Source organism: Ascaphus truei, chromosome 5, assembly GCF_040206685.1.
Source record: "Ascaphus truei isolate aAscTru1 chromosome 5, aAscTru1.hap1, whole genome shotgun sequence".
In the NCBI taxonomy this organism is placed as follows: Eukaryota; Metazoa; Chordata; class Amphibia; order Anura; family Ascaphidae; genus Ascaphus; species Ascaphus truei.
In genome coordinates, this window is record NC_134487.1 from 132536499 (window position 1) to 132562754 (window position 26256).

Here is a 26256-nt window from a genome sequence, read left to right on the forward strand (position 1 = left end):
GTTTCTACTTTACATTGTGGTGGGAGATTTCAAATCTGCACTGGTTGACGCTTCGTATGACCAAGTACTTGCTGAGGCAGTTTGAACTATTAAACATTTTACATTAACACTTTTGCTGCCAGAGTGAACAGTGACTGAGCAATACTGGCTATGAAACGGTTAATGCACCCCCCCCCCTAAATAAATAATTTATGTTAAATGGTGCTCATCTCTGTGACTGAATAGTTATAAAAACAGCAATTGTAGCAGAAAACTGCAAATCTGTCACTTCACTAAAGTGCATTCCAGATGAGAAAATATGAGTGAAGTCTGACTCATAACTAATGTCATTCATGGCATAAAGAGTCAAAATCTCATTGATTAGGGTCCTTGACGTCTGCAAGAGAAGACAACGTTTCCCTCATGTGCACCTCATGCAACCCATGGATATACACAGCGGACAGTTTTATCATTGTGTACACAAGACTCCATCTGAAGAGCTGCTGGAGCAGGCAGAGATGGAAAACTACATTTCCCATAACCCTTTGCAGTTGGGTGCGTGACGTCACACGGACGCGCGCTTCCGCTGGCGCGCGTCCCTGCGCACGTGTTCCTGTTGCGAGTGATCCTCAGCTGCCTGGCTGCTCTGTTATCCCTGCGCTCAGCACCATGCCCAAAGCCAAGCAGAAGCGCCGACACACCTTCAACTACAGCGTGAACAGGAAAAAGCTTAAACGCAAGGCGAAAAAGAAATCCGCGCCCAGGATCGCATGGTGAGGAGGAAACAGGCGCAGGGCAGCGAGGCCTGAATGTTATTTGTTACTAGGGAGGATCGCTGACTGATGAGTAATATCCTTTGTGGCATGTAGCTGCTGCTCTAGGTGTCCAACAATGTTACTGTGTTAAGAGGGATCAGTAATGTTACCTGTTTGGGGTAACCAGTAACACCAGTCACTGCCACACTCGCAAACCTACTTTAACGCTTAGAAAATTGCAGTTTTAATTCCACTTCCACTCTCCCACCTCTTGGTATAATGTGAGTGTGTGGTGTCTTTTGCCCGCAGTCGTGACACAACAGGAGAACCTGCTAGGCCCAAGTAGCTCCACCTGGTGTAAGAGGAGTGTAGAGAACAGTGGTGTGTTCAGCATTTGCAAGCATTGGACATTTTAAATAATTCAGAAGCCCAGTTAATGTTTTGTTTATTTGCAGCTACTGAACGGGGACAAACCCCTTTGCTGCTGTAAAGCGAAGGCTAGCTGCACTAGTTAAGAAGGAACAAAACAACAAATCTTGAAATGAGATTCTGTGTATTTGCTAGTAGTGCAATGTAAATGTTACAAAGGTTCCTAATGCTGGTCGTGTTGTCTTTTGTTTTCAGTAATGAGATCAGAAATGCATGGGATGACACAAAGTCAGTGGCTGGGAATTTGGCAGATATGGGTCTTGCTGTTGACCCCAACAAAACCCTACCAATCCATGGAAACATGGTGAGTCTTCATTGTGAGAAAATAAAGACGAATTTCCATTGTGGTTAAAAATTACTTGGCAAGATGTTTTTATATCACTGAGAATGTGCTACTGTTGTATGTCCGCTATATCTTATGTTGTGCAGACCCTTTACACACTGGGCTTTCTCTGAAGCAAAGCTATACAATAGAAATTAAGGCTATTTGGTACAAAAAAACACAAATGCACACGTTTCAATGGCGACACATCAAACACCCGGCTGAAGCAAGGTAAGTGCAGTGTTGCAGGGGCCTCACGCGATCCCCCGGCATTTTAATTTAAATGCCTTAGGGAAGAGCATGGGGTCTCTGCAATCACCCGCGCTCCACTTGACAAATCTCCTGTCCCCCAGTTTGTGCACCGCTGTTCTACATGTATGCAACACAGATCATGATGGCCAAAGTGGTAAAGAACATAATTTATAATAGTGTTACTGGCTTACACTAAAAAAAAAATACTTTTTGTATGTGGAACATTTGGAACCACAAAGCGTCCCTGAATAAGTGATATTTAGGTCATCTGGCCAAAAAATTCCAACAAATGAGACTGCTTAATATCCAAGGCCAGTGATCCTAAAACATGCTTTGATCCTCAATGTTTATTAATATCTCATCGCTTAGTGAAAACCTCCATTAGCTTTTTGAGAAATTCTGCGACTTCATTTTTTTGTGTGCGCATTCTTACATTTAGCAGCCACTGAGTTTCCAAGACATGTTTTGTAACTGAGCCCTAATCGCATCAATGTTGAATTAACGCGGTACTCTTTACTCTGTCCGCTTGGAAGTCAGAGTAAAAAATACCCAATGCTACATCCAATGTGACAAATACACAGTTAAATATTTCAATGTTGGTATTCTCATGAGTAAGGGTCATTTAGTTAAACCCGGTGGCCAAAGCATTATAAGGCCTCGGTCCCGCTGCGCTCGGTGGCGCGGGCAGCCACACGCGAGTTCCTCACCAGCAGGGGAATCCTCCCGAGCCGGTCCCCCCTGGCTGCACAGCTTACTACACGCTGTGGCGCGTCAGCCGCTATGGGATACAAGAGAATGGTGATCCCTAGCGTTGACGCGTCACGTGGTGTGGCTGTGAGCCAATGGGGAGGGGAGGGGAGGCTTCGGGGAGCGGGGAGGAGTGTGGAGAGAAAGCAGCGTGAGTGCCTGTCTGTGTGTGTTTATGTGTGTGCCTGAGTGCCTGCATGTGTGTGTGTGCCTGTCTGTGTGTGTGTGTGTGTGTGTGTGTTGCTTTACTTACCCGAGCCGTGGAGGGGGGGAGAGTAGCGGGTCCCTCTGCTCAAGCCACGCCCCCCTCCCTGTCAAGCCTCCCACTCCCGCTCCCTACAGACCGCATATTGCGGTCTGTGTATGTCAGCGCACCGCCTGTCTGCAGTGCGGGCGCGCTGACTCTAGGAGCGGGGCCTAAGCCTGCAGCCACTTCACTGCATGGCCAGTATGCAGGTCCTAACACTACCTGTGAAAATTCTCATTAAGCTCACCCCTCCCCACTTTTTAAGTAGCAGGTATTTTCATGTACCTGTGCAGGACAGGTCCACTGAGGCCATTCTCCCTCCACAGCAGAGGTAAATGAGAATTGTCACTGGTGGTGTTAGGACCTGCATACTGGTCATGCCATGAAGTGGCTGCAGGCTTATAATGCTTTGGCCAAAGGGTTTAACTAAATGACCCTTACTCATGAGAATACTAACATTGGTGTATATAACTATGCCTGTCCCTCCCCTGTCAATTTAGACCCAGCTCTCACTGCTGCAGACTGAGGCCGGGCCCGGCGTGCTATCAGCTTTGAGAACGAAGTGCCGTGCCTGGCTGTAGTTGCAGAGATCGGCCCATATTCCTCCCACTGCATGTATTAACAATCTAACCTGCGAGGGAGAGGAGGCAGCCTCGCCAGCTCCCAAAACCCACTTGCCCCGGGCGAGTGGGTTTGTCGAGCTCTGTGTATGTGTGTGTACATACATACATACATACATACAATGTGTGGGTTCTGGGGTTAGAGCTTGCAGGGACTGTGTTAATGGAAGTCCCGAGTACCAACATTTTAATTACCCTAAAATAAGTTACCTGGGCAGCAGCTTTTAAACCACAGCTATTGAAACAAAGCCTTAACATACCCCATGCAAATAAGACTAAAACAATGTCAAAACACATTATTTTGGTTCCTACTCAATATGGTAAAGTGGGTTTACATACTTGCCAGCACATTAACTGCATTGCCCACTCCTCGTCACATTGTATAGGATGGGTTTCTTGTTTAGGAACCATTATCCCATAACATACCTGATGTGCGTTGTTGGCCTCGGAATTTCAGAAACCCTGCAGACTGTCTTGAAACATACAGTCCAGTTCTAACTTTGTATGGTTTGGGAACTTGGCTCAGTAGGTTGAAAAGTAATTTAGCTTCTTGCAACTGCGCTAACTGAAATGTCTCTCTCCTCTGCTACTTTTGACAGAGCAAAATATAAATATTGCTGTACATGTTATCAGGAAGCTCTGGAACAGAACCCACAGGGCCGCCCCAAAAGGACTGCTGCTTGTGTGGTGTAGTTGAGCTGTATAGTGCTGTAAAATTTCTCCCCCTCCCACCCTGGGGCCAGCATTATGGGTAGCAGTGATAATAGCTCGGCTGAGAACCAAAATGTTGGTACATCGATCTGTCTGCATACATTGTATTTATTGCGCTGCAGTCCTGTATTAAATGTTACATTTTTCGGGAGCTGATGTTTGTTTGCTGAGAACTGGTCGGTTTACCTGTTTCTTTTCATACATATTCTTATTCTTGACACAGGTGACGAGCACGAAAGTCGAGCAGAGCCATATTGTCTGTAAGCCATATGTGGTTGAAGGTAAGAGTGATGCTTTTCCTGCCTGTATTAATAAACATGCACTGCACGGTGTTGGGGGAGCAATCACAGGATCAGAACTGCTGTAGGGACTGTCGGTGCGTCTGTGTAATGCAGACAGACATGCACCCTGGCTTTTAGCAGAGGCTCGGGGCATACGTTTTTTTACAGCAATAAAAAGGCAACAGTTGTAGTCTGTTGGGTACCTCCCAGATTATATACATGGAACAGGTATATACATATAGTAAAGTTTCAGAACTATCGAGTCCTTTCGTCAGACAATACTCCTGTATAGAGTAGTGACAAGTATGGCTATTGTCTGCACCCCACATTCAATACATTCATATTCTAGAGTAGAGCCTCAGGAACAGCAGTGACCGCTGCTAACCCTTTGTATTCCTTGTGCCTTTAAGACTTTAGTGACGCTATATACTGATAATTGAATAGGTCAGAGGGCAGGAAGGAAAACATCTAGCAACTTGCTAAATGTCTGATTGTAATCAACTTGCATGTATTCACGAAGGAAGGTGGCTACTGCGTTGTATATCTGTATAGTGCAAGTCTGTTAATGTTTGTGTTGGATATCTTAATCGGATAATTTACCTTGATGTAACTCCGTGTGTATATCCCTTTCCTTAAGAGCATAGTATTTTTAAACATGCAAAACTTTAAGATAGCGACTCCTGAGGTCAGATTGTGTTTGAGTTCAGTGTTTAAAAAAAAAAGAAAAAGTAATGCCACCCCCACACCCCCTAATAATAACTTAACATAAGCTGATGGTTCGTTGTGCTAAACCAACGATTAAAAAAAAAAAGCTGAACTGCTTATTTAATTGGCATTTTCTGTAACCTTTATAGCCACTGCCGATCTAGAAAACAGGTTATTGTAAAGCTGCAGACCAAGCAATATCCTACATGTGTTTTTTTTTTTTTTAATCCGTTCTGTACTATGAACAAATACTTTTCGGCCTTTTTTTCCCCCCAACAACTCTAAATTACATTTTTATTGTATAAGAACATAACAAGCATTTTTAGTTTGTATAGCAATCATTTACAAAGTCACGTCCCCTTCCGAAACAGGCTCTGGCACACCCCTTTTTGAGCTATGCTGTCTAACAGTGCACCAATTGTATCTAGTGACTGCCTGGTCACATGATCTTGATCTTCCCCACAGAACTTTGCATCTTTGGTCCTCTTCTGCTGCACTTTCGCCATTTAGTGCCTCCCCCCGAATCTTCGGTGATCGATCAGCAACTCGGCTAATTATTGTGTGGGTTGTATTAATACACATATTAATGGGGAACATTAAAGCAGTCCAAGCAGCCTTTTATTTTTTATTAATCTCCTAGGAAGTAATATTTTCAGAATTTACAAAGTGTGGAACTGCTAGAAAAAGTGACTTCATGTAGAGTAGATCGGTGGTTAAAGCAGCAATCTTCGTATGTCTAAGTTACCGTGTGATTGTTTATAGGACTGCAGGCTTTGGCCAGCCTGCCATCCAAAAAGACTGGTATGGGCATCTCTTCGGACATGATACAATACGTTCGGCACATGGTTGAAAACTATGGTGAAGACTACAAGGTATAGCCTGCTTTATATTAAGGATTCAGTGGTGTGGGGGAGAGAAGTGTAATCTGCGATGCCTTTCAGATAGATGCATTAACGCAAGGCAGACTTTAATAATATAGGTGCAAGAGCATGTCACCTGTAGGTCCCACAAGGACTGGACCACTTAAACACTGGGAGATACAGAAAGTGAGGGGGGTAAAGGGACACAATCATAAATAATTGGAGAGAATGACAGTTTCATTGTATCAATAACCAAATTAAAATATTTCACCAAGTAGGAAAGAGTTGGGAACCACTGTTTCATTAAGTTTAATCCTGTGATATCCTTACCGAAGGCTGATATTTACAGTATATTGCTAAATGTTAGTATGGCGGTCTTCTAATTGATTAACATTGCAGTGATCCACAATATAGAAAAGCTTCAGCACCCATGCATTTGGAGGGATTTCTACCTGAAATGTTACCTAGCAAGTTTTACCTATTCTACTATATAAACATTGATTTTGTCTTGTAAGCGGTGTAATTTTCCTGCTGTTTCCATTTTATTACTGGGCTGTGTCTATTATGTCACACACTTGGCAATTGATTCTGAATAGATAGCAGTTGGATACACTAGCTTTGCACTAAGGTTTTTTTCCTTTTGGCTCCTGTAGGCAATGGCCAGAGATGAGAAGAATTATTACCAAGATACACCAAAACAGATCCAGCACAAAGTCAACCTGTACAAGCATCATCACGCAAAGGAGTACAAGGCTCTGACCTCACCCCAAAAGGAACCCTAACCGACCCCACTTTCTAAAGGACAGGACAATGTATATTCAGAAATCAGTGCCCCTTTCTGATACAAAGTGTCATGGCAGCAGGTAGCGAGCAGCCCTCATGGGAAGGTCATTTCCCAAAACACATCACAACGTTGTAGGGTCAAGAACCAGAGTAGGCTGTATATGACCGGCTTCATCGGAGGCAGATTTCGCTAAACTAGCGAAGGACAGTTGGGAAATATATATATTTTGTTTTAATTTGGGGTGGGGGCTGGGAACAGATTCTAAACCTATTATTGTGGCGTTTGAATAAAATCATTTTTAGTATAAATTGTGGCACAGTATTTCTTAAACATAACTGGGTGCAGACAGGGATTGTCTAAAATGTACGTCCTGACTGCAGAAAAAGTCTGGCAAGAGAAATGAGCGCAACTCGTAATTAAACATTTTATTCCTCTTTTCAAAAATAATTTTTCCCCTTGGGGGAGAATAAGTTATTTGAATAGCAGCAAAATAAAACAAACCCTTTCCTAGTGGGTCGAGGGTATAATGTGGGCCTGCCCACAGCTTCCCCTACATGGCACTGGTGAAGGTGTGGTAACACACACGCACACAATTCTCTGACTTCCAAATCTTAACAGACCGTGTGTGGCAAAGCCTTCAACACCAGATTATGCAGACATCGAATAAGTCACACATCACGCCTAATAGCAAGTGGATGGGCGATCATCACGGGTCTAACTAAAAACCTAGACCCCCTTCAGGTATCACTTTCCAGAAGTGTGGCAGTTGGTTTGCAGAGTTTCCGTATGAATCGGTGTTGGTCCCTCCGCTTTGTGCAGCTTCTCCTCCAGAAGTAACCTCACCGTCTGTAAACTGGTGCTGTGGCCAGCACAGTCCGATATAGCATTAGTTCCCAGCAGCGTGACGTCCCTTAATCCGGCAGTCCGGTGTAGTGACAGCTCAGAGTGGATATCGGAGGTGCCAAGAGCAGTGTTGCGGTCCTAGGAAAGAAAATGAGAAATGCCCTTGATTCTCAAATCTGGGTGGGAGAACTTGATCTTATATTGAAGGGCTGGTATTTCTTTATGCCCAGTGATTTAATATGTCGTTTTATGCAGTATGATTTGTGATATTCATTCTAATTCAATTCACCAACACCTACGTAAACACGAAATATGCTGGGGTTTATTTTATACACGTCTCGGAAAACACAAAGCTTAGAAACGGATATCAGAATAAACATTGGAAGTAGGATTTGTACAAGACTTGCTACTCTAAGATGAATTCCAAGTACTAGAATCTACTCCCTGCTGTAACTCCAATGCTCCGCAGTGCATATCGGTTACACTAGCCAGCATAATGTTAGATAACAAATGTTAAAATTAGGTGTCAATTTTCAAACAAAAACCCCTTGTCTAGATCTTTTACCTGCTTATTTGCCAGCACCATCAGGGGTAGCTGTGGTGCCTGTTCCAGAAGCCTGTGCAGTTCATGTCTAGCCAGTGGCAGGCGCTTGTCATCTGTAGAGTCCACTACGAACACCATGATATGGGCATTCTTCAGGTACAGATTCCAGTATGTACGAAGATTCTGGCTGCCCCCAACTAACAGAGTGATAGACTGGTTTATACAGAAGATCGGTGACTCCAATTAAAGTTCCATTCAGCAACATTCAAATGATATACTGCACAGACTGAGATTTACCAACCTTCGGTACAGGTTAACACACTGCAATCCTGCGTTGACTGCCACTGACTGGCAGTTAACATAATCTCAGTGCGTTAACCCGTACTGGAGGTTAGTGAATCTCCCTTAAGAGCAGTCTGGTAATCTTCATGCAGGGGTTGACATACTATTCTGTATCACCAACTGCTTCAATGTTAGGCAGTTGAAGGATTGGTACAGTTAGCTTTCCATACACATTTACAAAATACAAACCTGTATATAAAAATCAGCATTTAGTAGTGATACAAACAAATGCAGGAATAGCATTCATAAACGTGAAGTTTGAAAGACTCCGGGCAGCAGTTTGAGAGATACTGGGTGGGTTGAGGTATTGTTGGATTCATTAAACCTGTTTTGCACAGTCTGCAAAACTACTTTTATCCACATGGTAAATTCATCTTAAATCTCCTCCCCCCTCCTCTGCTGGCAGCCCATCTCTTCAGATACAGGCAGGGGGTGATGGTATGCGGCGGCTGACAAGGGGGGACAGCCAGGGCTGCTGTCCCTGCGTGTTAGGGGGCCCAGCACCCAGCACGGCTCTGAGATAAGGCAGGAAGCACAGAGGGAAATCCCTGCCTCTGCAGGTGGGTCAGGGCAGGGCCCTGAGATACAGCAGGAAGGACAAGGGAAAATATATGGGGGATTAAATAAAGAGAATGGCATGTGCGAGAAAAGCAGTAGGAAAAAAGACTGGGTGAAATAAAATAAATACATGATGGGAGAACACGAGAGAGAATGAGATGAGTAGTGTAAGGCTGAGTCCAGGGTCAGCGCCCGTGCTGAGGCGCGCTGACGCTTGTCAGTGAGTCCCTGCAGCCGCAATGAGAGCGGCTTTAGCAGAGGCTCGCGCCCGCACGCGTGCGGAGGTGTAGTTAAATTTTTTTTAGTTTGAGCGCTCACGAGAGAACAGGGCCGGTCACGTGAGTGGTTCGCCCAATGAGGACGAACCAGCTCCGTGACGTCACTGGCCCGCCCCTCGACACACCCCCGGATGGCGCGGGAACTAAGGCCAGGGAAAGCACCCGCTTTCCCTCAGCTTCAGCGCGCCTCCGCACGGCTGCAGTCACCATGGACTCAGCCTAAGAAGGAAAGACATGCTGGGGGGGGGGGGGGGGGGGACGACTAGATATGCTGGGGGGGAGGAGGAGAGACATGCGGGGGAAAGAGAAATACATGAGATGGGGAGAAACGAGACACAGAAGGGGAAAAGATGGAATTACATAGGGTGTGAGAGACACACTAGGGGGAGGGGGGCACATAGAGACATGATGGAGCAAAGCAGACCGAATGTGATGTAAGATTTGCAGGGCCCCCATTCTTCGTTTGTTGTGGGCCCTCGTCGTTAAATGGAGGGTAAGCCGGCAGAGGAATTAGCAGTTGCTACAGAGGCAGAGTAGGACGTCTATGCTGTCAGAGCGCGCTCTTCCCCTGCTGTCCTGCTCTGCAGCAACTGCCAATTGCTCTGCCGGCTTATCCTCTAACACCGGGGGCTCGCTGCCGCCGCATCCCCCCACTTGTCTCTTACCACCCACAGGTAGGCATGGAGGAGGGAGAGAGAGATGGTGATGAGGGAGAGAGCTGATGATAGTGATGAGGGGGAGGGGGAAGAGAAAAAAGTTGCAGTTAGTATTATCTTATATTATTTTGCTAAAAAACCCTAACCCTAATTAAAAAAAAAAAAGTGCATGGTGAATTTTACTCAACTTGAGAAAAAAAAAAAAAAAAGACCAATAGTATTTGAGAGAAAAAAAAAAGCTATGACATCTCACTGTGGATGGGTGCAGAGAGGTTCCCACCCTCTACTTTACCCAGTGGTAGATTTCACATAAGGCCCGGCCTTGGGGCGGCAAAAATGTCCGCCCCCATATACATTTGCTGCGCTCTCAGGCCTAATGGATCCATCAATGACGTGTTTGCTGAGCAAGAAGTGCGGAAACGGAACTTCTGTCTTAAAAATAAATGGAGTACATGAGTAATCTATATTTTATATTTAATCTGTATTTGTGTGTGCAGTATATTCAATTTTGAATCTACTGAATACGTTCACTTGTAATGGGGCCCTGAAGAAAAAAAATGTGTGCCCGGGAGCCCACACATGTCTAGCTACCCTTGTCGGTAAACGCTAGCAACCCATAGCATATAAAGAGGAGCTGGTTTCCTTCTCTGACAGTGGCAGGTGGAGACGATAAATGAATTCAGGAATTGTGTCTTAATTGGTCTGCTAAATGCTCGAAATAATTCTCATTTTAAGAAACGGATGAGAAATTAATGAATTATTTATAAAATGTTTTACCATGAAAGTAATACATTGAGAGTTACCTCTCGTTTTCAGGTATGTCCTGGGCATAGTGTTAAAATGACAAATAATACATGGTTACGAATACAGTTACATAAGTGAACAGCATACTTAAAGATAATATATATTATGGGCGTATGTAACAGTTACAGACCAGATTAAAATGTGAGACATCTTTGGTTTTGAAAGAACGTAGACTGGTGGTGGATGTGAGAGTCTCTGGTAGGTTGTTCCAGTTTTGGGGTGCACGGTAAGAGAAGGAGGAGCGGCTGGATACTTTGTTGAGCTTTGGGACCATGAACAGTCTTTTGGAGTCAGATCTCAGATGATAAGTGAATGGCTGCTGAGAGACCATGTTAGTGTCTCACGTTTGTCCCCCAACCACTGGATTCCTGTTATTTGGATTTTATTCTTAGTGTTTATAGAATTACATTAAATTTACCAGTTGAAGGGCACTGGGCTAAATACCGAAGCTTAAATGTGGACACAGCTACAGAATGACACGAGTGAAAAATATGTGCAATTCTGAAGCAATGTGATCAGCAATATTAGGTTTGAGCCCCACATTACTCACCCTCCAGCAGTTCAATCCTTAATCCCTGGCTGAAGATGGTGGCCGAGTTGAATCCATGGGTTGGCGCAGAGCTCGACCTGGTGGTGTTGGTGCTCAGGGCGTAAATAATGCTGCTTTTACCGGCTCCGTCCAAACCCAGCACTAAAACCTGTCTATCCAAGTAGTTACCCTGTATGACGGTAAAAGACATGGCCATGGTTACAAAGGGACCCGAAAATGCAGCGAGTGTTACAGCAGAAGAGTGAGGAAGGCTGTGCCCAGTGGGAGAGACAGGGAAGGCACCCAGATCAGATGCAAAAGAAGGATCTACATACATATATATTAGGCTTGAGATATTAATCTACAGACCTGCTGCACTATTAAGCTCTTCAAAATGACATCTAATAATTCAGGGATGCTTATTTTCCCCATCAGCCGTGTGGAAGCCGACGCCTTTGGGTTGTGGTGTCACAGGATGAAGCGCATTGAGATTCATGATCCCTGGCTCTGGCTTCTGCGCTTCAGGGACAGCAAGAAGCGGTTACTTTGTCTCGCTGCTGGGAAATGGACAGGTTGACACTATTCCAGAAGGAGAAGCCTTGAAATTAGTAACGAATCTCAGTGCTCTACATCCGTGCAGTCACCAGGTACATTTGTTTTAAACATTTTTTATAAAAAAAAAGTATCCTGCATGGAAGAAATCTGTTATTCTTTCATGCGAGGAGGTAATGTCAGACAGCAGTCCTACTTAATGTCATTGTTTCCTTAATGTAATCCAAGGGTGCGCAAACTTTTGGCCTTGCGTCCCCCCACTGCCTGCTCAGCCCCAGTGCTCGCACCCCTTTTCCCCCCCTGGTACCCAGCATCAAAAGATGCAGTGGGGTCACGTGACATCACATGACCATGGCGACACGTCGCCCGAAGCCGTGGGAGAGAAGGTAAGTGGGTTAGAGGCCTCACGTGCTCCCCGGCATTTCATTTAAATGCTTTGGGGACGATTGTGAGACCTCTGACCGCCGCACCCCCCCAAAAAATCTGCCCCCCCCCAATTTGCGCACCCCTAATGTAATCTGTTCATTTTCCTGCCTGAGGGGCTAGCAAGACAAAGGGTTAAACTAATTAATTTATACAAAGAAACTCAAAGTGAATATTTCCCTTTGAGGTTTGCTGTCTGTGAGTAGGTTTGCTGACCATACACTTCTTTAACCCAGTCCGTGCTAAAAAGCTGTATCCCAAATGTAGTGTAAGGTGCACCGCACGAAGAGCTGGTCATGTGGCAATAAAAATGTGATTTATTCAAGCTGCATTAAAAAACGGTGAAGGGTACCTTTCACCGTTTTTTAATGCAGCTTGAATAATTCACATTTTTATTGCCACATAACCAGCTCTTCGTGCGGTGCACCATACACTACATTTGGGATACTCTTGGACTTTGGACACGGTTGCACGCTCGAGGGCCTACAGGGGAACAACAGTGAGTACTTTCATGCTTTTCATATGTTACCCGAATGAGAGGGAGAAGGGATGATACTTTCACTGGATATCTCCAGGGAACAGTGCATTATTATATGCGGAATTGGAATTGTACCCGAGTTATTATTATTACCCTGTATGGTTACCTTTATATACATGAACTGAAAATTTTAAAAGGACCAAGCATTTGAGCTCCTACGGAATCTTTATATACTGCGTGCTAAAAACCTGCGTAATACGGCAGGCATAAGCTTATAGGGATCCATGTTAAAAGGGATACGTAAAAAAAGTCTGTGCTCATTTGCATGTCATTACCCAGAATCCCTGGCGGCAGTGGAAGCATTGTTTGCTAAACGATAATGGGGAAAGACAGGGTTGCAGACCAGACGGAGACTGTGCCACAAGAGGAAATATAAAACACACGCACTTTTTTTTTTTTAAAATAAGCTTTTCAGCTGAAATGTTCTCCTCACCCTTAGCTTATTAGGCCCTGCCCCAAACCTCACAACAATGCCCACCACATCCTTGTCACGGGACCAAACAGGATAAAGGGAAGTGAAAAGGCAGGTTACCCAAACAGTAAAAAGCAAAAAAAAAGGTAGGGCTTTTGGAAAGCTTTAAACGTGTCTTCATTTGATGGCATGAGTGGGTGTGGAATCATTTTTTCTTTGTTTAATAACAGTTTAACATTTGAACAGATTATTGAAATAAAATGTTATTTATGTTAAAGCAGGTGTTCTTGTAAAACAAATACAGCTCAAAGCTTTTGAAAATGGGAACTAGAGACACCTTACATACAGTATTTATTTGACAAGATTGCACACTACTGAAATTAATCATATTACTAATACTTCAAACAGTACTAGTGCAATGCATTAAAAATATGTAATATTGGGACTGGGTCTCACCAAAAATCCTTTGCGTTTGCATTCATGTTGCACAAAGATATAGTAATTAAAAATACCACTTGTGATGCATTTGCATGTCTCAGACAGGTCTACAACCCTGTCTTTCCCCATTATCGCTTAGCAAACAGTGCTTCTGCTGCTGCAAGGGATTCTGGGTAATGACATGCAAGTGAGCACAGTGTCACTCTTTACTGCCCATTCATTTTAACATGAAACCCTATGCGAGGTTGGTTGCTGGCTATGCAGCAAAGATATACCAACACTTACAACCCATCCCTCTGGTGCAGAGATGAAACCACAAGCCGTAAATAAATGCATGCTGTGCAACCAGAGGTGTAAGGCTGCGGCCAGGCAGGGAGCGGGCACGCTGGCGCTCGTGCGCGGTGACGTCACGCTCCTTGCCCCGCCGGGAGAGTTGTGGCCGGCTAGGTGCGCATGGGGGGGGGGGCACAGCCATGACGTCACGGAACTGGTTCGCCCTCATCGGGCAAACAGCTCACGTGACGCGCCAGCGAGAGGCAAATTCAATTTTGCTTGCTGCGGCAAGCAGCTAAGCGCCGAGCATGCGCAGGCGCTCCCTCACGCTGGGCACACACATTGCTGCAATGTGTTTCATCGCGGTGAGCGTCCGATCAGCGTCACCCTGGCCGCAGCCTAAGGCCTCGGTCCCGCTGCGCTCGTTGGCGCGGGCGGCCATGTCGCGAGTTCCCCACCAGCAGGGGAATCCTCCCGAGCCGGTCCCGGTCCCCCCTCGCGGCACAGCTGACTACACGCTGTGGCGCGTCAGCCGCTAGGAGACACAAGAGAATGGTGTTTCCTAGCGTTGACGCGTCACGTGGTGTGGCTGTGAGCCAATGGGGAGGGGAGGCTTCGGGAGGAGGAGAGGCTTCGGGGAGCGGGGAGGAGTGTGGAGTGAAAGCAGGTGAGTGCCTGTCTGTGTGTGTGTCTGAGTGCGTGCGTGCCTGTCTGTGTGTGTGTGTGTGTGTGTGCGTGAGTGCCTGCCTGTGTGTGCGCGCGTATGAGTGCGTGAGTGCCTGCCTGCGTGTGTGTGTGTGTGTGTGTGTGTGTGTGTGTGTGTGTGTGTGTATGTATGAGTGCCTGCGTGTGTGTGTTTAAACTTACCCTCAGCAGCTCCAGCTCCAGCCCGAGTCCGTGGAGGGAGGGGGGGGGGGGAAGAGTAGCGGGTCCCTCCACTCAAGCCACGCCCCCCCTCCCTGTCAAGCCTCCCACTCCCGCCCAGGCTCCCTACAGACCGCATATCGCGGTCTGTGTATGTCAGCGCACCGCCTGTCTGCAGTGCGGGTGCGCTGACTCTGGGAGCGGGGCCTTAGCCTAAGGAGCTAGAAGAGGAACAGCTGGGTGGGGGTGCAGGTGAGACCTGGTATGCTCAAAGCTAGACTTAGGGCTCATCCATGCTGCCAAAAACCGCGCAGCGCGATCACATTGCCTTGAGGGCACGCAAACTTTTGTTTGCTGCGCCCCCCCTGCCTGCTCTCCTCCGTTGTGCGCCACCCTCCCCTCCTTACCTCGCGCAGCGTCATGTGCCGCCACATGACAGGTGGCGTTATTTGACGTCACGTTATCAAGGCAACCGTGGCATCACATGACCCCGCTGCGTCATTTGATGCCACGTTGCCATGGTCACGCGTCCCGAAGCCGGCTGAATCCTGGCAAGTAAAGGTTGCAGCGGCCTTGTGTGGTCCCCCGGCATTTAGTTTAAATGCCTTGGGTAAGAGCGCGGGATCTCTGCAACCGCCTGCGCCGCCCCCCTCCCCCCCCAAAAAAATCTCGCGCCACCCAGTTTGCACACCGCTGCCTTAAGGCATTCATCGCGCCCATAGGCCGCGCAGGCGACAGCAGGAGGGGGCGCGCCTTGTGCGAGGAATCAGTTGAAACTGATTTCTCAGCGCAACGGGCAGGTCAGGTGAGCGGTTCGGCCAATGAAGGCGAACCAGCTCAGTGACATCACAGACACGCCCCTAGACGGCGCATCTACCATGTCCAGAAAATGCACTCGCTTCACGCGGGTGATGTCACGGACGTGCACGCCTCCGCACGGGCGAAAGCTGACGCAGCCTTACCTTCCTGTAATGCAGAGCCGAGGAGGGATTTTTGCGTGGAACGCTTATTACAAGAGGTGACAATGATACATAGCATTGTTATAGGGTAAGTGCCTGACACTGAAGGGAGTAACAAGCCCAATTATTAAGATGCCTCTCCTTTAAGGAGATCTTTATTCCCTTGTACAAAGGGAAGGTCAGAGACAGGGCGCTGAGGAGATTCTGCAATTAGCCCAGATTCTTTGGTGCATTCATATACAGCACATCAAACAAATGCTAGTAACCACATTTCTAGAGCCCTGACAGGCACCAGGAGTTTCCATTCACTGTCCATTCAGCTGTCACTGGCTGGTGCATGTTCTGTACTGCATCTTCTCTTTATCGTATTTCCCTTTCCCAGGCACTGTATGCATGTTTGATACTTTGGTTGCAATGTATAAATACTGTGTGTATTTGCCTACTTGCTCTACACTGCGCACGGGCACCAGATGAACCTGTGGTTTGCACTGCGCACGGGCACCAGATGAACCTGTGGTTTGCACTGCGCACGGGCACCAGATGATCCTGTGGTTTGCACTGCGCACGGGCACCAGATGATCCTGTGGTTTGCACTGCGCACAGGCACCAGATGATCCTGTGGTTTGCACTGCGCACGGGCACCAGATGATCCTGTGGTTTGCACTGCGCACGGGCACCAGATGAACCTGTGGTTTGCACTGCGCACAGGCACCTGCTATGTTGCCGTTTCACAAATGTGCAAACTACGCACCTTGGATCGGTATCGCTACATTGTGCACACGGCATTTCTCTCCTTCCTCTGCATTTTAACCTGACCCCGTGCGCTGCCTCCCTGCTCACTGTGTGTACACAGGGCGGGGTTTCCCCTGTCACCACCCCGCACATCCAGCACATCCAGCACATCCAGCACATCCAGCACAGCGCCTCTCACCTCCTCGCTCCGCGGGCTGCAATCCAGCTGCAGCCTCCTCCTCCTCCTCCGGCCGGGGAAGTAATGGCTCCACGCGATGAACAGCACAGAGCCCAGCGCCGCCACCGCAGCCCCGATAGCCATTGACAGGTTACGGAGAGCGGCCATCCGACCGAACCGCAGCCCCCGTGACGTCACTGACACGCCTCCCTCCCCCCGCCGGAGTTTAAAGAGCCTCCCCCTGCCGCCACTTCCGGTGTGCATAGCGCACACCTCCTGCCCAGGGAGGAAGACATAGTGTGTTGGGCCTCATTGTCCCTGCACAGGAGTGAGTGCACATGCTATCCAAGGTGCTGAAATGCAGAGGGTTAAGTATCAAGACTCGTTTTTTTTTATAGGAATTGATAGAGTACATAAAAAAATCAATTTCTGTGCATCACTTTTATGATACAATTGCTTTAACCGCTGCCTTATACTGCACATAGACCCCATCACATACTGAAAATCAAATTTGACACGACATAGCCAAGGGATTATTCACAGACTCTTCTCACCATGGAGGAATCTATCTAATGTGAGAAAGTAGTCCATCATTGAAAGGGTGGTGGACGTGTGGCATAGCCTCCCAGCAGAGGTGGTAGAGGCTAATACAGTAAGGGAATATACAAATTATTGGGGCAGACATAAGGCTAGTCTAAATACAAAATAAAGCCAAGGATCAAATGGGGCAGAATAAGTGGGCCAAGTGGTTCTCCGCTGCTGTCAAATGCTTTGTTTCTATCAGGAGCACGATGGGTGATACGCTTACTGTAATGCAGTGCAGTTTTATTAACTCATTCACTGCTTGTTTTGCCTTGAATTTGTTGTAATGCTTTGCTGGCCTGCCTGGCAGGAAATGAGTTCATGGTACCCACAGAGGTGATCTCCCTCCAGCAGTAAATAGGTTAATATAGTGAGAGCATCACATCAGCTCTCCAATCTGTTACCAAAGAGAGATAAAGATAGTTACTCTACAGTGAGTGTACATATTGATAGACCAGGGCACCTTTCCCCCCCATCCCTCCACACGTGGCACTGTGCGTGTAATAGTGCCCCCCCTTTTACCTATACCCCTGAATGCATCTGTTATTCCATTCTTCGATTTTCTCTGCATACCGCTAAGGTTTTTTTGGGGGGCCAGACTGTACAACATACATCACAGCCTTAGTTTACGGTTATTGGAGCTTTATTTGATTCGTACTAGAAAGGAGCCAGGCGTGTGACTCACAAATTTGTTTCATCATCACATTCCTTGTTTCCATGTTTTTTTGAAGTGAAACTTCTTTAGTGGCACCTCTGATGGGATCTAAGTCAAATTTATTTGCGTTTTGCCACTGAAATTGTATTTTGATTTTTAATTAAAACATCACCAACACAAATACAATTTCTGTGACAAAAGTCAAAGAAGTTTCACTTACTATGCGCGTGCACAGCACACACAGCTTTTTTTTTTTTTACCGTTGGCTTCTTTTACTAAGAACTCCATAATGCAACATTTTAGGGCTTACTGCAAGACCTGAATGCTCATCATTGAACTCCTTCAGCCTGACTGCAATATTGTATCATGCGGTGGAGCCTTCTAGAGAGATTACATCTGTGTATTATGTATGGCTACTCTGTATGGGTTGAGAAGTGTTGTAAATTCACCTAGCACTCGCAGGATGTCAGATACTCATGTGGTCGTCCTTCTGGTTTTTCGTGTAAAACTGCAGGTGTCAGCCTGCCAGTTGCACACCATACAGAATGTAAAGGAAACGACTGCAACGGGGCTGTGTTACGACAATTCGGATTGATCCGTATTTTATTAAGCGTCTGTGAAGGGTCTTCAAGTATCAAACTCAACATTTCGGGGAGGACACGAAGGGTGGGCGTGTCCTCCACAAAACGTTGAGTAAGATACTTGAAGTCCCTGCACAGATGCTCAATAAAATACGGATCAATCCGAATTGTGATAATATAGCCCTGTTGCAGCTGTTTTCTTCTTTAGATACTCCGCATGGGTTACTTGGACTCGGGCTGGATTCAGGCGGCTGAACGATGAGGTAGCAAAGTTGTAGAATAATAGGCGCCAAGAACCTTTGTAGTACAACTTTCATGTATTTGTGTCCTCAAAAACAGGGACTGCTCATTCACATATTGACAAAGTTGCACTGTATTTTATGTCAGACATACATGAATATAGTTCTTCCATTAGTGCCCACTCTTAACATTTGAATGTAGGTGCAACTGTATGCTCATCTGCATGTCTTAGGCAGGTCTGCAACCCCGCCTTTCCCCATTATCACCCAGCATACAGCACTTCCACTGCAGCAAGGGATTCTGGGAAATGACATGAAAATGAGCACACAGTGTCACTTTTTGCCTCAAAAACCATACACAGGCATACCCCGGTTTAAGGACACTCACTTTAAGTACACTCGCGAGTAAGGACATGTCACCCAATAGGCAAACGGCAGCTCACGCATGCGCCTGTCAGCACGTCCTGAACAGCATTACCAGCTCCCTACCTGTACCGAAGCTGTGCGCAAGCAGGGAGACTATAGAGCCTGTTACAAATGCGTTATTTACATCAGTTATGCACGTATATGACGATTCCAGTACAGTACATGCATCTGTAAGTGGGGAAAAGGTAGTGCTTCACTTTAAGTACATTTTCGCTTTACATACATGCTCTGGTCCCATTGCGTACATTAATGCGGGTTATGCCTGTGTATATATATAATCATATGCATAATCGTATGTGTGTATATATATATATATATATATATATAATCAAAAAGGCTCAACTGGATGATACAATATTGGAGTCAGGCTAATGAGAAGTCCTGAGAGTGCATCGTTTCTTCATCTATTTTATATTTACCTTAAGTATCAAGCACCCAGGCAATTGACTAAATGAACCATGAGAGCACTTGTGTGTGATATATATATATATATTATTTTTCACCTGTCCGCACATTTCCTTGCAGTGCATTGAGGGTTTACTTCTATCAGCACTCCATTTTGTGCAGCTGATGCATGTATGCTGTATACTTACTATACTTGTATCATTGATGTGATACAATGAAATAAAAAAAATAATTCCTCCCTACTTAACTCATGTTTGTGATTTTCTGTTGTGTTCCATTGTACTTGTTTACTTTGGTTGCCTAGCAGCAGAACTGTTTGGCACTGGAGATTCCTCCAGCATCACTAGAGATGGGTCAGTAAGAGTGTTTCTATTCGCTGTACTGTATCTTGAGTACGGTCTGAATAAATACAGGATTCCGGCTTGACGTTTGTGAGTGCCATCTTGCTATTTGAAATATCTACGTTAGCCACATACCAAGCGCCAGTGGCAATTCTCCAGCAAGTTATTGCGAGTCTCCATTTGTCCCTTCTTATGATTTACGTGTAGCACCCTGCTATATTTTCCTGGCCTGGTATTAGTCCTGGTAACAGCAGGCAGTGCCAGGGTTAATCAGTCACAAGGCTGTAGATATGAGATAGCTTCCCCTGTGTGTCAATTATGTTGCAGCTTCCAGCCACATGTCTGGGTCTGGAAGATGCTGGAATCACATGACAGGATGAGGGCCTTGCTACATCTAAATCTAAATCTAGGAGCTATCGCCGCCGCCGCAACATGTGACAGGGGCGGTGTGAGCGGAGTGGCATCCATTACGTGACGTCACTTCCGTTTCACATTTCGCCCCACATCATCCAGTTTTATCCCATCAGAGGTGCCACTAAAGAAGTTTCACTTCAAAAAAGTGACAAAAACCCTCCACAGGAAAGCAAATATGCAAATACATCTAAATCTGCCCAGTTACTGGGGCAGAATGGCTGGCTCCTCCTTTATAAATATGTGATCCCTTCTAAATTATAGTCAGTTCTGCCAGTGCTGTTCTGTCCTAGCCTACACCAAACGGGGGGTGGGTGCTGTCCCGTCTACCCAGGGTGCTCTGGCTCCTGGGAGGTGAAGAGTCCAATGACTATCCAGGGGGAGAGGGACCCCAGAGGAGATTTCTGGAGGGCATCTTTCTATGATAGAGGGACCACAGGGAATGCACCCAAAGCAGCTCCAGCTGGTCAAGCCAGGCAGGTTAGAACAAATGGAAAACCCTCCTGCCTTGTAACAGACAGGGATGTGCTTCCATATGTATAGGGTCCATTTTCTTGGTAACCAAGAGAGACTACTCTTGCATGGAGGTGGCGACTCCATACTTCACGTTCAATGAAAGGTGTGAGGTCCTAGTTTCTCCATTGCCTACATGGAACTCCTGGAACCCAAGACCCTGTTATTCATGTACACCCTATCTCTATGCAACCGGGTGGGATAGGGGTGTCACATACGTTCCTCATTTATTTATTGTTATCAACAGACTGCGATTTTACGTTAAATACAAGATTACATTATTCTGTCAATTATCATATGTAGGATAGTCTGGGGCTACCTACATTTTGTAGTTCATTCACGGTTTCTACATTACATTTTTTAGCTATGCATCAGTGTTATAATTCAAAAATCGACATCAGCTTAACTTTTAAGAACACACAACTCGCAGGGGTTGTTTTATAATTGCAGTTCTTACCTCTGTGTATTATTTAAAATACAACTGTCACTTTTGAAATTACATGAAACAGAGAACCAAAACGAACAAATTATAGGGGTTTTTTTCCTCACAAAAACAAATAAGAAAAGCAAACTGAAACATAAAGAAAAGAGAATAAAATGAAGATCACACATGCTTTTCTTCTGCTGATGTATTCTGTTTCACTGCCACTTATGTGTCTTTATATTGTCTAGTAGTCCATTTGTACTAATGCAGGGAAGGTTTTCATCCGTAGCCTCTCCACTTCAGCTCGGAGCACAGTGATCTCTTGGTGTTGTGCCTTTACAAGGTCTACTAGCTTTCGCCGATGTACAATATCCATGTACCTATCCCTTGCATTCTTATTAGAACTTTGCTCTACCCCTGTAACAAAAGTAGCACAACAGCAATCAGAGAACACATTTCAACTTGGCAATGACAAAGTAAAGAGAGAGCCTGCAGCTTTTTAAAGATCTTACGTATTCCTACAATAGAAAAGATGAATGAGTGCACTAACGTGCCCCCACAAATGAAAAGAATAATGATGTATAATGATTCTTAGTACCACAAACATGTTGTTTCCCAACGTTTAATATAATTAAAGATAAGAGCCTTATTAGCAATTACCAGAAACAAAGCCTTGATGTTCCAACAGTTCCACCGAATAGTCAGTAGTGTGCCTACACGAGTGGCCCCCTTGGTACTTTTGACAAATGTATAGTGTACAAAGAACACCTGGTCATCCATGGTGCCCTTTAATAATTCTCTGTTTGTACTTGAGAACGGGCGTAGCTATAGCCCCCGCAGCCCGAACAAAGCCCAGGGGTCCGCACTCGGCAAACGCTGGTCGCACATGCGTGGTCGGCAATTAGCGAACGCACTAGCAGCTGGCAAGTGCCGATTGCACACGTGTAAAATTTTGCCCGGGGCCCCAGCATGTTTAGCTACGCCACTGCTTGAGAATGAGCTTTGTGAAAGCACAAGTACAGTGTATATCATATAACATTACTTGGTATTGACTCATTGTTCAGCACATGATATGTGGGCGTTACATAGTAGATGAGGCTAAAAAAAAGACTTCTATCCATCGAGTCCAGCCTTTGTTATATTTAATTGGCTGAGAAACTCATCCTATTTTTGTATTTATATTGATCCACAGGAAACAAGAAAATGAATCATTGCTGACTCCAGTAATGGCAATCAGATTTCTCCCCCGATCAAATCAAATTTTTCCCCGCAGCAACTTATTTGGCATATCTCTGTATCCCTTTCTTTTCTAAAAAAACATGTCTAATCTTTTATTTATTTTAGCTATTCAATGAAGTTAGGTGTTCAGAGGCATGTATAGTGATGTTTAATAATAATAAAAAAATGATGTATAACACTAATATAAGAGGCAAGTTTCAGAGTGCAGTTCTCACTTGGGGATACATCATTGAAGTTTGACTCGACTGATATGACACCGACTTCTGTGCAGTCCATTTGATACACAGAACCCGTTATACTAACCAAGGATATTCGCAGGCGATGATGCTAATATTATCTTGTTTTAAAACATACTTTTTCTCACTGTTTGCTCTAGTAACATTTTCTGATAGCTTGCAAAACATGACTCACCAACTACATCATGAATATGTTTTCTTTCAGAGAAAGTGACCAGCATTTCTTGGAGATCCTTGCCAAGCTGTGTGTTTTCCTGATTCTTTTTATTAATATGCCTGTCTAAATCCTGCATAATTCTTTTGTAGTTCTTCACGTTCTTCACATGGTGCTGGAAATAAAACAAAAGTGAGTTTTGTTGAAATAGATAATCTAGACACTAAGCTCAATACATGCAGTACCATCCAACTACAAAGTTCAGAATGAAAGCAGCAATCCCACCAAAAAGGTTTACAATCTGCACAGGATCTTTGTATAATGGTAGAAACAATGCGGTTTCATTTTTGTAAATGAAACATATCGGATGTTTGGTGTTGAAATGAACAAACACATTAAAATAGTTACAAATATGTGTCAGTGTATCAAGGTATTTTGCATCAGTTTGGCCTAAGAGATTGTAAAATGCATCGAGGGTTAAGTAAATAGCCACATCTTTGGGTCTATATTACATACATCATCTGTGTGACATTTGGAGAACTTGTCTAATATTTGACATATGTACTACACGACTAAATTACTTTCACGCGCATGCTGCATTGCATTATTCTAGTGAACTTGATACTGTACATACAAGCTAGGACGACAAGGCTTATTTGTTAAACATTATAATAAAACTTTTTTTAAACGTACTTTTTCCTGGACATTGAGCGTTTCTTCCAGGACTGATATCTGGTTGGATACCCGGTTGTCATAATTTGACACATTGAGATACTGTAAAGAAGAAAATGCGAATCAGAAACATGAAGTTGGTAGCCTTCCATCTGCATATGGCACACTTTATCTGCCTGTGCTCTCTTCTTGCTACAAAGATTTACCGTGTGTATTACTACTGTGAAGTGCTATGTACATTAATGGCGCTATATAAATAAAGACATACAATACAATTTAAGGACCCATATTCACTAAATGCTTTTGCACGTTTAAACTGCCAAATATTTTAATGGGAGGGCGGTCGTGCTAAAGCATAGCACCCTTTAGTGAATATGACCCTAAGACCCCTATTTAATATGTAGATCTTTCAATTAATTGATTCTATTTGACCATACCACTTCTTCTGCAAGGTTGCTCCATGTATCAACTACTCTAACTAAAAAGAGACACTTATTTAGCTTTAAAGCTTCACTGTGTCCAGGTGTTTATTTTTCTCTGAATATGCTTTTTCCCCCCCGTTTCCTATATCTGTTCCTGCACAGAATATGATCTAAGGTAAAATACCTTCTGAACAAGGATATCTTGAAAAAATGTGCACTCGAAAAGTAGCACTACACCATAAAACACTGCAGGGGCAATGTGTACTATATTACAGGGCCCCCGTATATATTCTTTCTCTGAAGGCTCTAAATAGAACCAGGACTAAAATTCCTCTAAAAATACCAGTTCAGTTCCTCTACAAATAACTAGTTCCGGCCTCTAAGATAGTGGCATATAGCCACACGATGCATTAGGGATATTTTCTGTTTTATATAGTTAGTTTTATTATGTGATATTCAAAGCGAAGTTTTACTTACACTGATTGCTAGAGATTGAGCTCATGTACTTGGTATGTTGATTTAGGGCCCTATTCAAGTCAGTGGCAGTTTTCAGACCTTAGCTTATTGAATAATGTCACTAGAGTCAGGAGGTCTCTACCAGCTCACCCAGGTTGAGCTTCTTATATATACACTTTTCGGAGTTACCTGGTGTGTGAGGTCGACACTAATCCTGTATATGGGACCAGGACGATTTTATGAAAAGGAATCGTTTTATACAAAGTGGTGTTTTCCTTTTCACTAAGTGATTTTGCTGGCATGTTTTTGACCTTCAAAAAAGGCAGATAAGAAATATTAAGAAATATCATACTATTTGGAGCTCTTTTGAAACACGGAGCATCGTAATGTCCCTGGATTTCTTGTTCAGATCTTCCATTTCCATTCTCAATTTCTTGTGTTCCCATTCAAGTTGAATGATCCCTTTTCGGAAATCTTTGCTTTCAACCATGCTTGACATTTTCTGATCTCCTAAACCCTGAACAAACAAATAGAAACATTGCAGGGACTGTAAGAACAGGGGTGGCCAACTTCAGTCCTGAAGGATATCCCGGCTTCAGTACAGGTGGCTCGGTCTTTGACTGACCCACCTGTGCTGAAAGAGGGATATCCTGAAAACCTGACCTGTTGGTAGCCTTTGAGGATTCCAGTTGGCTACCTCTTGTATAGAACAATATTGTACTTTAAAGAGCCTTGTGAATCTAGGCCTATTTGTTAAGTCACTTAACGTGACGTCAAACCTCACTTGTCGTCACGTTAACACCAGCAGTGTGTCCTCAAAGTATAATAACATCATGTAAAGTACGTTTTTCTCCCATAAAGAGCATGGCTTTAACTATAATAACCACCATAGTGAGATGCAAACGATATGCAAATGAGGCATTATCATAACTTCACATATACACTAAAGTGTGGTTAGGTTACCATAGGGACTTAACATTGTGTTACTTAGGTCATACCTAAACTGGGCATTACTCTCACGTGGACACTGAAATAGGGCTTTTCCACTGTCTGGATGTAATGCCACAGTTACACATAATTTACCTAAAATAGCGTTATTTCCTGACATTATTTCCCCTTTTCCCTTTAGTTAACCTATTCCAGGGTCTTGATCGGAGTAACATTAAGACATACCTTACATCATGTTATAGGAAGATAATGTCATGCTACAATAATGAGGTGTTAAGCCTACGTTAATGCAGTTGGGTCATTGTTTTACTTGGCTTTGAGCATATGGGTTAAACTCGGGGAACATAACGTCTGTTCCTGTTTTAGGTAACGTCACGTTATGGGCCCTGATCGAACAGAGCTTTGTGGTTCTAGCCGACAGATGGTTACTACTAGAGATGGGCTCCATTTCCCAGATTTTCGCTCATGTTACCCCCAAATCCATTTCACAGTGTAAAATCCACAAACAGATTTGGGCGGTTTCAATCTGCAAACAGATTTGGGCGGTTTCAATCTGCACGGATTCATAAAAAAACGCTATTGGATACAACCCGTGGACGGATTTGTAGAAACCGTCAACAGATTGCTGAATCCGTGGAATGGATTCTACAAATCTGTCCACGGATTGGCGAATCCGCGAAATGTATTGGTAATAATAATACAAAATCCGCAAATTGCAAATCACCCTTTTTCAGATTGATACCCTGAAATCTGCGGACCAAAGCAACCGGACAACACCCTGCAGATCCAAATCCCCCAAACAGATTCGCCCATCTCTAGTTACTACAATGAGGACAGTGTAAATATGTTTAGAACTGGTGTGTGCGGGGGCTATTTTATCAAATGTTCATAAACTAAACTTTGATCTGCTTAGGTAAGTCAAATGTCATTATCGTGG

At 44.7% G+C, this 26256-nt stretch overlaps 3 protein-coding genes across 3 annotated transcripts in view; 1 reads left to right on the forward strand and 2 right to left on the reverse strand.

Moving 5' to 3' along the window:
- The first annotated feature begins 543 nt into the window (after positions 1–543).
- On the forward strand, positions 544–7000 carry NOP16 (NOP16 nucleolar protein). The gene is made up of 5 exons (XM_075600872.1): positions 544–752; positions 1359–1467; positions 4286–4343; positions 5811–5920; positions 6562–7000. The coding sequence occupies exons 1-5, from the start codon at positions 649–651 to the stop codon at positions 6688–6690; spliced, it is 510 nt and encodes a 169-aa protein (XP_075456987.1). The 5' UTR covers positions 544–648; the 3' UTR covers positions 6691–7000.
- Positions 7001–7092: 92 nt separating this feature from the next.
- Positions 7093–16828, reverse strand: ARL10 (ARF like GTPase 10). Its single transcript, XM_075600873.1, has 4 exons — positions 16637–16828; positions 11268–11436; positions 8101–8276; positions 7093–7673 (listed from the first exon to the last, which is right to left on the reverse strand). The coding sequence occupies exons 1-4, from the start codon at positions 16781–16783 to the stop codon at positions 7437–7439; spliced, it is 729 nt and encodes a 242-aa protein (XP_075456988.1). The 5' UTR covers positions 16784–16828; the 3' UTR covers positions 7093–7436.
- A 4155-nt stretch (positions 16829–20983) lies between these two features.
- CFAP43 (cilia and flagella associated protein 43) overlaps positions 20984–26256 on the reverse strand; it is a 127229-nt gene continuing 121956 nt past the window's right edge. Inside the window, exons 35-38 of the mRNA XM_075600874.1 lie at positions 24724–24888; positions 23515–23595; positions 22843–22996; positions 20984–21609 (exon numbers count right to left, since the gene is read on the reverse strand). Of these exons, the coding sequence (XP_075456989.1) occupies positions 21437–21609; positions 22843–22996; positions 23515–23595; positions 24724–24888 (573 nt within the window). The 3' untranslated portion in view covers positions 20984–21436. The remainder of the gene's footprint in view (positions 21610–22842; positions 22997–23514; positions 23596–24723; positions 24889–26256) is intronic.

Bases quoted from the DNA above. Each gene is read 5' to 3' on its own strand.
- NOP16 (XM_075600872.1), top strand. From the start codon at position 649: ATGCCCAAAGCCAAGCAGAAGCGCCGACACACCTTCAACTACAGCGTG. The intron at 1,468-4,285 runs GTGAGTCTTCAT...TTCTTGACACAG, and splicing joins TACCAATCCATGGAAACATG to GTGACGAGCACGAAAGTCGA. The intron at 4,344-5,810 runs GTAAGAGTGATG...GATTGTTTATAG, and splicing joins TAAGCCATATGTGGTTGAAG to GACTGCAGGCTTTGGCCAGC.
- ARL10 (XM_075600873.1), bottom strand. From the start codon at position 16,783: ATGGCCGCTCTCCGTAACCTGTCAATGGCTATCGGGGCTGCGGTGGCG. The intron at 11,437-16,636 runs GTGAGAGGCGCT...ACCGTCATACAG, and splicing joins GCAGCCCGCGGAGCGAGGAG to GGTAACTACTTGGATAGACA. The intron at 8,277-11,267 runs GTGAGTAATGTG...TCACTCTGTTAG, and splicing joins AAGGATTGAACTGCTGGAGG to TTGGGGGCAGCCAGAATCTT.